This window comes from Octodon degus, unplaced genomic scaffold (assembly GCF_000260255.1).
Source record: "Octodon degus isolate 3935 unplaced genomic scaffold, OctDeg1.0 scaffold00076, whole genome shotgun sequence".
Classification (NCBI taxonomy): Eukaryota; Metazoa; Chordata; class Mammalia; order Rodentia; family Octodontidae; genus Octodon; species Octodon degus.
The window spans coordinates 7,926,623-7,938,652 of NW_004524652.1; the positions used below are offsets into that span (position 1 = coordinate 7,926,623).

At 43.5% G+C, this 12,030-nt stretch overlaps 1 protein-coding gene across 3 annotated transcripts in view; it reads left to right on the forward strand.

Annotated features, from left to right (window-relative positions):
* The window catches only part of Atp2a2 (ATPase sarcoplasmic/endoplasmic reticulum Ca2+ transporting 2), a 64,163-nt gene that overhangs the window by 44,590 nt on the left and 7,543 nt on the right, over nt 1-12,030 (forward strand). For all 3 annotated transcript variants that reach the window (XM_023720490.1, XM_004635905.2, XM_023720491.1), the window contains exons 9-16: nt 1,725-1,813; nt 3,345-3,447; nt 4,452-4,583; nt 8,392-8,514; nt 8,619-8,837; nt 9,667-10,002; nt 10,496-10,716; nt 11,120-11,322. In XM_023720490.1, the coding sequence (XP_023576258.1) occupies nt 1,725-1,813; nt 3,345-3,447; nt 4,452-4,583; nt 8,392-8,514; nt 8,619-8,837; nt 9,667-10,002; nt 10,496-10,716; nt 11,120-11,322 (1,426 nt within the window). The remainder of the gene's footprint in view (nt 1-1,724; nt 1,814-3,344; nt 3,448-4,451; nt 4,584-8,391; nt 8,515-8,618; nt 8,838-9,666; nt 10,003-10,495; nt 10,717-11,119; nt 11,323-12,030) is intronic.

A 12,030-nucleotide genomic window follows, 5' to 3' on the forward strand; every position in this document is an offset into this window, starting at 1 on the left:
TTATTTATTTATTTATTTTTGCGGAACCGGGGATTGAACTCAGACCCTTGCGCTTGCCAGGGAGTGAGTCTGCTTTTCAAATGAAGACTTTGGAGTTTAAATTATCTACCATATAAAAAAATCATGTGAGGCAAAAGAAGTTATTTTAAAATAAAAATGAGCCAATTTTTGAGATACTATGGAAGATGTATTCTTTAAAGCATAGCATGGCTTCTTTGCCTTGTTTACTGTTTTATAATTTCATCCTTGAAAAATTATTTCTTTTGTTTTATTTTTGAGACAGAGTCTCACAATGTAGCCCAGGTTGGCCTTGAATTTACAGCAATCCTCTAGCCTCCCAGGTGCTGAGATTACCAACATTGCCACCACACCCAGCCTAAATTTTAAAACAGAATCTTGTTAGATTGTTTAGGCTGGGATTGAATTTGCAGTCTTCCTGCTTCAGCTGCAAATCAATTAAACAATCTGTCTTTAAGTAGACTTTGTCACTTTGTTTTGTTTGTTTGAGAGAGTCTGTCCTTATGTAGTTCAGACTTGCCTCACTGTGTATCCCAGGTCATCCTCCTGCCCCAGCATCCCGAGTGCTGGGATTACAGTAGGCTTGTACTACCTACCATACCCAGCTACTTGGTTTTTCTGTAACATTAAGAACTTTTTCCTGGGCTGGGGGACTGAATCTCAGTAGTAATCTGTGCTTTCTTGTCTTTGCTTGCCAAGGTCCTGGTTTGATCCCCAACACCACCAAAAAGAGGGTAGAGGGAAAATGAACGGGTTCCTAAGCATAAGTCCATCTGTCTAAGGGGAAAGTAGTTCACTTAGCCCTGCTGGCTCCTTACTGTATACATATAGCTAGGCACCTTCATAGAAAATGAACTATTACCACAATAAAATAAGTAGAGAGGTACAGAGAAGCAGTTTGTCTGATTTACTCAAGGAGTGTTTATGTAACTCTGAAATGTGAGTTTATTCTTCCCAAGCTTTCATGCTTAGCTCTGAGACAAGACCATCTAATATCAGCTTCTTAGCCAGCCAGTGGAAATTTGGAATTCTGAGCATTCTAGAATAACAGAAGTCATTGGTGTTGACCTTGGCTGATCCAGAGATCTCGTGTCTCCAGTTTGGTGTGGGTGGCCACCTGTTCTTTGGTGCTATTGCTCTTTGTATCGATTCAGCATGACTGTTAGCTGAAAGGTAGGATGCAATGGTGATCTGAAACAGTCAGGTAAGGGACAGTCCTAAGTTTGATTCTCAGGGAGTATTATTATTATTATTATTATTATATTTTTTTTTTTTTTTTTTGGTGGAACTGGGGATTGAACTCAGACCCTTGTGCTTGCCAGGCAAGTGCTTATTCTGCTCAGCCATCTCCTGGGCCCCCTACAATTATTTTTTAAATAAGACATTTTTCCATCTTTAAGCTAGCAAGAATAGTGAAATACTGTTTTGTTTGTATTTTAGTAGAGGGTCTCATGTAGATCAGACTTGTAGTGATCAGCCTGCGTTCAGCCTCTCAGGAGCTGGGATTATAGGCGTATGCCACCAGGCCCAGTCTCAGTGGCTGTTTCAGAGTGCCCAGGGGCAGGGCCAGGCCAGCACAGCAGGGCAGTGATGGAACCCCTGCTGCTGCGCCCTGCCTAAGCAAGCACTTGAACTTGCTGAGCTATTTGGCCAGCCTGTGAAATACTGTTAGCACTTTAAAATACCATTATACTTCTTCCCCACAGATGTTCATTCTGGACAAAGTTGAAGGAGATACTTGTTCTCTTAATGAGTTCACCATAACTGGCTCAACATATGCACCCATTGGAGAAGTGTGAGTAACCGTCCCTCCTCAACTATAGGTTCCATACGGTACTGTGTGTAGTTTTGAAGTAATTCCGGAAAGTCACAAAGGGGCAGGGGATATAGCTTAACACTGCAGAGTGAATGAATGGGCGTGCCTCGAGGTGATAGATGCTCTTTATTAGAGGAGTGCATTAAAATGAAATAACATTATAAGAAAGAAAATGGCTCAGTAGAATAAGCACTTGCCTGGAAAGTGTTAAGGGTCTGAGTTCAATCCCCGGTTCTGCCAAAAAAAAAGAAAAAAGAAAACAAGCTAGGCATGATAATGCATGCGTAGTCCCAACACTCAGTAATAGTTCAGGCTGGCCTTGAACTCACGATGATCATCCTGACTCAGCCTCTGGAGTGGCACCACCATGCCTGGCCTTTGGCTTCATTTTTCAGTCCAGATTTTTACATAGGTTTTTTATTTTTTTCTTTATTAATACCTGTGGTAGAAGAATTTTATTGATTAAGCATTTTTGGACTTTTACCTCTCAGTTCTTGTATCTTGTGTTCATCTTTATTAATGAGTGCTTATAGTACATAAGTATGTGATGATTACATTCATGGTGAGTTAGTATATTAGAAATGTGTTCTCGGGCCAACCAGATAGCTCAGCAGACTAGAGCGCCTACCTACTTAAGGCAGGCGCAGGGAGCAGGGTTTGATCCCTGGCATGCTGTGCCAGCCGCACTCCTGGGGTGCCCTGAGTGATGGAGACTGTGCTTGGTGGTGTGCCTGCAATCCCAGCTCTTAGGCTGAAAACAGGAAAATCACTGTGAGTTGGATTTGTGTAGTTAGACCCGGTAGACCTTATACTAAATACATAAAGAAAAAAGAAAAAGAAATGTATTCTTTGCTTAATTTTTGCCAGATACTAACTCTCATATGAGATTTTTAAAAATACTTTAATTTTTATGTTTTGTGTTGGGAATCAAACCTAGGGCAGTCTTTCTTTCTTTCTTTATTGTACTTAAAACAGGGTCTCACTACACAGACCCAACTTGTAGTGATCCTCCTGTTTTTCAGCCTCCCAAGCACCGGGATTACAGGCGTGTACCACTGTATCCGACTCTGTGGCCAACTCAGCCCGCCCTAGGGGCGGGTCTGGCATAGCAGTTTGTGCCAGGGATTGAACCTAGGTCCCTGCACTTGCCTGTGCTTGCCTAAGCAGGCATTTTAATCTGCCGAGCTATCTCACTGGCCCTTAAGGCAGTCTTTTAAACTGGCACATAGTCTCAGACTTCCTTTCTATTTTCTTTCTAAGATAGGATCTCACTAGGTAGTTAAGGCTGGGCTTGAACTCATGGCAATTCTCCTGCCTCACCTTGCTAAATGCTGGAATTCCAAATGTGTACTACCATGTCTGGTTCTAGCATTCAATTTCACAGAGCTGTCACTCAAAAAAAAATTTTTTTTAATACATTTCAGACTGTTATTCTGTCTCCAGAATTCTGTTGAGGGAAAGATCCATCTTGGTGATCACACTGCTTCAAGTGTTTTTTCTCTTTTGACAGGCATAAAGATGATAAGCCAATAAAATGTCATCAGTATGATGGTCTTGTAGAATTAGCAACCATTTGTGCTCTTTGCAATGACTCTGCTTTGGATTACAATGAGGTAAGTCTTTTTGTAAAAGAAGCTAGAGTTGGCCGGGGAGATAGCTAAGTAGAATAAGCGCTTGCCTGGCAAGCACAGGGTCCTGAGTTCAATCCCTGGTACTGCAAAAAACAAAACAAAACAAAAAAAAAAGCTAGAGCTCTCAGTTTCTTGTTTAAGGGTGGGGTGGCTTGAAAGAAAAGCCAGCCTCCCTTCTCACCCTTTGATAGAGGGGTTTTTGGATTTATTTTCCCCTTCCATTATCTCTATTAGGGCCAGTATCATCTGGCCAGAGAAAGCTGAGTGTCATTCAGAGATCTCTGACTGAATGTTGCAGTTTCTCTCAGCTGTTGACAGCATGATCATTTATTTATTTATTTATTTATTATTTTATTTTATTTTTTTTCCCAGAACTGGGGATTGAACTCAGGCCCTTACCCTTGCCAGGGAAGCGCTTATTCCACTGAGCCATCTCCCCGGCCCCAACAGCATAATTATTATATAAATGAGTAGAACCCAGGTTAGAAAATGTTTTCTGAAGGAAATAGGGTATTTTTCCTTTTAAGATGGTTAACTGTGTATTTTTGAACAAGCTTCCAAGCTATTTTGGAAACTGAAGCAGGAGGATCAAGTTTGAAGCTAGCTACCTTTCTTTTAATAACGGAAGTAGATGTTTTTCTTTCTTAAGGCAAGCTTGGCCCAAAATGTCATATGATAAGCAGTGATCCAGAATTTAAAACCTACTATTTCAAATACTGAATGAATTACAATTAGTGCCTTCTTATACTTAAGTGAAATAATATACCAATATAGTGGAAAGGAAATGAAAAGGCTGCTTCATAGAATAAGGTAACATGTGTGCCTGTACTTTTGAGTACAATTTTAATTATCTAGGTGTTCTGCTGTAGTGTAGGAGAATGACCCAAAAGAAAAATGATGAAAGATCCCAGGTTATCTTTCTGTGGCAGGAAGAAGAGAAATTGACTTGTTTTCATCTCCATTTTATATGCCTTTAATTAATACAGGCGAAAGGTGTATATGAAAAAGTTGGAGAAGCTACAGAGACTGCTCTCACTTGCCTGGTAGAGAAGATGAATGTATTTGATACCGAATTGAAGGGTCTTTCTAAAATAGAACGAGCAAATGCCTGCAACTCGGTCAGTACTTGCATTTGGTGTGTTGTTCGTGCAGCCATCAGTCATACCATGTCTACGTAGTTCATTCACTCTCCTGCTCTCTTGGACAGCTAATTGTATCTTCTCAAACTTGCAACACCTACTTCCCTATATTCATGCTCAGGTAAAATGATCTTACTATTTGATCAAAAAAATAAAAACAAGCAGTAGATAATTTCCAAACAAAATCCTTAATTTTCTTAAGTAACCAACTCTGCCCATGACAGCTGTGATTGGACAGTCCTTATTCCTAGCAAAAGTTGGGCATTTCTCTTGCAATTCAGTTTACATCTGTCTCTACTGTGTTCTTCATTGGCACAGGGCAAATGCCTAATATGTTTTTACCTTAAGCTTTTCTTTGACCTTATTTCCCTGTTCAGCACTCCATTTTTCTTTCTTAATGTGATTAAATTTCTTGAAAGGCCTGTGTTTAACATACTAACCTGTTCCAAGCCTATTTTCTTGAAGACTTTCCAGTCAAGCTCTTACCTCCATCAGTCTATCAAAAACTCTTATCAGAGTCCCCTGTGACTTTGTGCTGTTTCCAGTGGCACATTACAATGCACATGCCTAGGAGCACAGGTAAAATACATGAAACAAAGATTGGTCAGATCAGAAAGGAGAAAAGTCTATAGTTAGAGCTACAGATTTTAGTACATTAAGTAACCTAATAAATGGAAAAATCAGACATTCCAAAGATTTGAACAAAAGTAAATGTTCATGGTAAAATTTGTATATCTGGCATTCCACTTCTTGTGCTCTCAGATGCTTATGGATTGTTCACCAGAGTAGATAATAGTGCTGGTCTGTGAAGCAAGACTCACCAAATTACCAGGGATTGAAATCAGAAAGGCTGGGGGCTGGCGAGATGGCTCAGTGGTCTAAAGCACCTATTTAGAACAAGCTTGGCAAAGCACGGGGACCGCGGTTCAATCCCTCAGCACCACATGCCAGCCAGCCCCGCCCCCTGGTGGGCTGAGCTGGCCACACACAGACACACACACGCACACACACACACACACACACATAAATAAATTTTAAAAGAATTTTAAAAAAAAGAAATCAGAAAGGCTGTATTGCCAAACACAGAGGAATTAGACAGTAGTAACCAACAAAGCCCTCAAAATATTTGGAAGCCATTTTTGATAGTCTGTGTTATAAAAGAAAAGCAACAGTGGGAATTATAGGATATTTGGAACTAAATAATGAAAATGTGATGCACTGCATTAAAATTTCTATCTGAAGTACACAGTATAGAAAGGTTAGAAATAAGTGCTAAACATATCCATCTGGAGAAAGGAAAGAGAATGAGTGGCGAGTTGTGGGGGCTGAGGTGGCCCTTTGGACAGAGGTACACAGCATGCACTGCTCAGTCACTAGCACCATGCCCAAGAAATCGTTAGGAACAGCTTTATGGCAATAAACTCAGCAGTTTAGAACTGTCCCAAATCTCTTTAGGAACATAGCTTTCTAAGTCAACACAAAATTTTAATAATCCTTTGTAAAGGAAATTATAAGTTAAAAAATCAGCCCCCTCCAAAACTTGCCAGCCCGTTAAAGCGCCAGCAACCAGAAGCAAGGGCTGGGAGTTCGATCCCTGGGCCTGCAGGGCCAGCCCTGCCCCCGGGGCACCCTGAGACAGCATTGAGACTGGGTGTGGTGGCATGCGCCTATAATCCCAGCTCTTGGGAGGCTGTAAACAGGTGGATCACTATGATCTAGTGGAAAGTAGTGAGACCCTGTAGACTCTTTTTTAAAAATTTTATTTTGTGGGTGGGTGTGTGTGTGTCCAGCTCAGCCCACCAGGGGCAGGGCTGGCTGGCATGTGGTGCCGGGGGATTGAACTGCAGTCCCTGTGCTTTGCTAAGCTTGTTTTAAGTAGGTGCTTTAGACCACTGAGCCATCTCATCAGCCCCCCCCCCCCCCGTAGACTCTTTCCTAAAAATACAAAAATAAAACAAAACTTGCCAGCCCAATATTGCTAAGCATTTAAGGAGGAAATTACTACTATTCTTGACAGACCTTGGTGTCAAGGAAGAAAAGCAAAATAAATTTATTTGATGAGGTCTGCATGCTCCTGACACCAGTCAGGTGAGTGGTCTCCAAACCCCTTTCCTGCCAGTCAGTGTGGACCCAGCAACCTGAACCCCCAAAACATCCTTATCAAGAGCTGCTGCTCCCCATGCCTCCCCAGACTGTGAGGCAATCCTGGCACACTGGCCTTCACTTCCTGTGGCCTCACAGTCACAAGCCCCATGAGACTGGACCTGAGCAAGAGCAGTCTGTGACAGTCCCTCCCTCCCTCCCTCCCTCCCTGGGATCTCCTCAACTTCAAGACTGACGTCCTATCATTGTTCACCTGAAGAACTGGAAGTGGCTGGTGCGTCATGGCCAAAAGGTTGGGTGATGTCTTGGGTAAGGGGCAGTGTGAGGCAAGTTTCAGCAGCAGACCATGCAGATCCAGTGAGCAAGAGCACCGGGGGCAGGTGGTGGAGCAGCAGAAGCATGAGGCAGGCAGTAAGCTCTGGAAACTTGGGAATGGGGCTGCAGAAGCTGGAGGAGATAGATTGGAAATGGGAGTAAGATCCTTTCAGTGTACAAACAGGAGTACAACATCTTCAGCATACAAGTCAGGGCCCCCGTTCTACATCTCCCCAGTCCACAGCTCCCCAGTAAGTCACACCTGGAACACCCAGCCCCAGCCACACTGTCATTGGAGACACTGTCTTCCTTCTGTTGCCTGCAGAATGCTGTCCCCTGCCTGGAGCTTCATGCCAGTGTGCTAAAGCCATCTTTAGAGGTGTTTGTTGGTCATCACTGGATGGCTGCCAGGTGGTGCCTGAGGCCTCTTTGTAGGACTTCTATATTCCTTTGAGCAGCCTGGTAGAATTTAGATAAATGAGAGGGGAAAGGTAGTTGACTGGTTTATAGAACAGGCTTAGGAGAGGTAAAAACAAAGGCTTTTTTAATTCTACCAGCTGTGCGGTTGAGGCCCTTCTCTTAAAATGGTCAGTTATAGTCATGCTTTTGCTTATTGCAAGCCTTTTATCTCTGTCAAGATCCAGAACAGAGCAAGAAGTGTTACTGGGGACAGAGACTCTACCACCCTGTGCAAACAAGTGCAGCCAAGCACTTTTTTTTTTTTGTCCTTTTGAGGTAAGGTCTCACTATGCAGCTCAGGCTGGCCTTGAGTTCACTTTGTCTGTAGGCCAGGCTGGTCTCCAACTTGCAACAGTTCTCCTGCCTCAGCCTCTTAAGTGTGCCGAGTGTTTATCTCCCTAGAGTTCATAGCAGCTGGAATTTGAAGCCGTCTGCTGTCTTCTAGTTTCACATATTACCAAGAGTCCTAGTGATGCAGATGCCATCACCCGTCCCTACTCGCCCTTCCTCATAAACTGTTGTGCCCCAGTGGCTCACAGAAGGCCCCATGCATTCCAGCAGGTGCGCAGGCTGCCCGCGGTGTGCTCCACTCTGTCCACCTGGCTCCTGGCCCAGTCTGACTCCCATGTTGCTTCCTCCCACCGCTGAGTGGGACGTTGTTGCCTGTGCTCTCTCACACATGTTCTCTATCCTTTTTCTATCCTCTGTGGCTTTTCTCCATAGCACATAGTGCTTCATTTTGTAGTCTTTCAAATGAGGGTGCACATTCCATGAGGGCAAGAACTCGTTTTTGTATTGCTGTATCCCCAGTGTCTGTCATGGATTGTTGTCTTATGCATATTTGCTGAATCCTCAGGAAACGTACCGAAATGTGTTACCCAATGGTATGCCATCTTTGTTCTCCTTACAGGTCATTAAACAACTGATGAAAAAGGAATTTACTTTAGAGTTTTCACGTGACAGGAAATCAATGTCTGTCTACTGCACACCAAACAAGCCGAGCCGGACATCCATGAGCAAGATGTTCGTGAAGGCAAGTACAGTATAGCAGGCTGTGCCTGAACTCTTCTTAACTAGGCAGGGCTAAGGTCCTGGGGGCCAACCGATAAAACTGATATGCACCTGTAACCTTTCCAGGGTGCTCCGGAAGGTGTCATTGACAGGTGTACCCACATTCGAGTTGGAAGTACCAAGGTTACCATGACCCCTGGAGTCAAACAGAAGATCATGTCTGTCATTCGGGAGTGGGGCAGCGGCAGTGACACGCTGCGGTGCCTGGCCCTGGCCACTCATGACAACCCACTGCGGAGAGAAGAGATGCACCTGGAGGACTCTGCCAACTTCATCAAGTATGAGGTAGCTGAGGGGTCCTTTCCTCTCCCGAGCTGTCAGTATTCAGAGATGCTGCAGTTAGGGAGCAGGGCTGTTTTTTACAAGGCCACACACGTCACCCTTATAATTGAGGCTACTGCATCAAATGTACATAATAATTTAATAATTTCATAAAATTCTGTTGCTTTCAATGTTAAAATGTCAAGACTATCTTTAATAACCTTGTAAAACCTATTTTGCAACTTTCTTTTTTTTTTTTTTTTTTCTATTTTGCAACTTTCATGTAAACTTTCTAAAAATATTATTTAAAGGTGAGAATACCCAAGTTAAAGGGCTTGGGGGTTGTTGGTTTGTTTTTCCAATCAGAATAGAATTCCTATATCCAGGATAAGAGATCCTAAAGCTTAGAAGGAAAGAACTTTGGTACTATGGACCACTGAAATGGCCAATCTCAAAATACTGTTTTTCCTCATTTTAGACTATTATAAGAGATTAAAGGATGATTTGGAAGTCAGGTGGGCTGCCTCTTGAGAGGCCCAGGCAGAAGGATTCCACATTTCAGCCCATCAGCAACTTAGCAAGACCCTGTGTCAAAAAAAAAAAAAAAGTGGGGATATAGCTCAAGGTAAAGGCCCTAGAATCCAGATCCCAATTCAGAATAATTTTAAAACAAGATGTAGTGACTTCACTCATTTAAAAAAAAAAAAAAAATCAGGACCTGACACACTGCTTACTCAGTGTTTGCAAGGCCCTAAGTTCAAACCCCAACAACACAAGGAAGGGGAGAAAGTGGGTAACTGGCCCATTTTCAAAACCGACATTTTGTTTTAACTTGGCGATTGCCTTGCTTTAGACGAACCTGACTTTCGTTGGCTGTGTGGGCATGCTGGACCCTCCCAGGATCGAAGTGGCCTCCTCTGTGAAGCTGTGTCGACAGGCAGGCATCCGAGTTATCATGATCACAGGAGATAACAAGGGCACTGCCGTGGCCATCTGTCGCCGCATTGGTATCTTTGGCCAAGATGAGGATGTGACATCAAAGGCTTTCACAGGTCGGGAGTTTGATGAACTCAGCCCCTCAGCTCAGAGGGATGCCTGCTTGAATGCCCGCTGTTTTGCTAGAGTTGAACCTTCCCACAAGTCTAAGATTGTGGAGTTCCTTCAGTCCTTTGATGAGATCACAGCTATGGTAAGTGATTGGATGCAACAGTGTTACAAGAAGCAGATTATAGGGACTGGTGAGATGGCTCAGTGGTCTAAAGCACCTACTTAGAACAAGCTTAGCAAAGCACAGGGACCGCGGTTCAATCCCCCAGCACCACATACGAGCCAGCCCTGCCCCCTGGTGGAATGAGCTGGCCACACACACACACACACACACATAAATAAATAAATAACATTTTTAAAAAGCAGATTATAGTTTTTATTACTGAACTTTTTTAGTAAATGGCCCCCTAATTTGGATCTTGTTTTGTCATGTTCTCAGCTATTTTCTGTACAATTGTTACCAGTAGTTGGCGTAAGATCATAGCATAATTTAAAACCTGGAGACCCTTGTAACTCAGAGAAGGGCAGTTTGGTCTGTATTTAGAGTTTGTCCTGGAGTAAATATGTGTGCATATTACACACATGCTTTTACCAAGATAGAAGCAGTCAGTGACTGTTGGTGCCTTTTGTTTCAGACTGGTGACGGTGTGAATGACGCGCCTGCTCTGAAGAAAGCCGAGATTGGCATTGCTATGGGCTCTGGCACTGCAGTGGCTAAAACCGCCTCTGAGATGGTCCTGGCAGATGACAACTTCTCCACCATTGTGGCTGCCGTGGAGGAGGGGCGGGCCATCTACAACAACATGAAGCAGTTCATCCGCTACCTCATCTCGTCCAATGTGGGGGAGGTTGTCTGGTGGGTGTCTGATGGTCCCACTTGTATTACTTTAACCTCAGCCTTGGGCATGTGGAGAAGCTCTCCCAGTTTGCTTTCCATTTCTTAGCCATTTCATCCTTTTTGCCTGGCTTGGGTTGTTGTGAGACAGGGGTTCTTACAGAGATAATAGGACTGAGCCTCCTGGGGGATCATGTGCAAGGGGCAGGGGCTTGTCTGCAGCTGTGTTAATGCGCAGAGACTCCTTTAACACAGCAGTGGGTTTATGTGAAGTAGTCCAAAATTCTTGAACACTAATTCAAAATGGGGTATAGTAGATGTCTGTGATTGCCTTGGGGGATCATGGGAGGAGGAGTGGCAGTGGTGCTACTTGACTGGTTCTCAAAAGTCACTGAGGGTCTTTTATTTTCTTTGGTGGAAACAGTATTTTCCTGACAGCAGCCCTTGGGTTTCCTGAGGCTTTAATTCCTGTCCAGCTGCTGTGGGTCAACCTGGTCACAGATGGCCTGCCTGCCACTGCACTCGGTTTCAACCCTCCTGACCTGGACATCATGAATAAACCACCCCGGAACCCAAAGGAACCATTGATCAGCGGATGGCTCTTTTTCCGTTACCTGGCAATTGGATGTGAGTAGTTTTATGTTGCTAGCTTTTTTTAAAAAACATAATGTGTGTGGGCCAAAATTCTGTAATGTATGATTTTGGTTTTTTTTGGGGGGGGGGGTTTGTTGTTTTGTATTTTAGGGAAGAGTCTACAGGGTGTTCAGGGTCTCACTACTAGGTCAGACTTGTAGTGATTCACCTGTTTACAGCCTCCCAAGAGCTGGGATTATAGGCTCGCGCCACCACACCCAGTCTCGATTGCCTTCTCAGCACACCCTGGGGGCGGGGCTGGCACTGCAGGCCCAGGGATCAAACCCCCGGCCCCTGCCCCGCTGAGCTATTTGGCCAGCCTTGTAATTCTTAAAAGCATATTTTTCTTCCATCCGTATGCTAGGGGAATAAAAATGGAGGATGCTCTCACAGGCCTACCAAATGTACCCCCAATTTACCTAAAGCTGCTTTAGAGTTATAGTTACAATTTAGTTGTTACAGTTATAACTCTTAATTATTTTAGCATCATACCTTTTCTGGGGCTTTGGTGAATGAAAAATTAGATGTTAAGCTTTTCAAATTTTTCTCTCTGTGCAAGGCGATACAAGGGTGATGCTATGTCCTGTCTTTTAGGAACTCACAGGCAAGACATGAATAGATTTTTTTTTTTTTATTGAGAAATAAATATGAATGAGACAGTTTCACAGCTGATTAATAGGACAGTTTTGATAATCAATACAC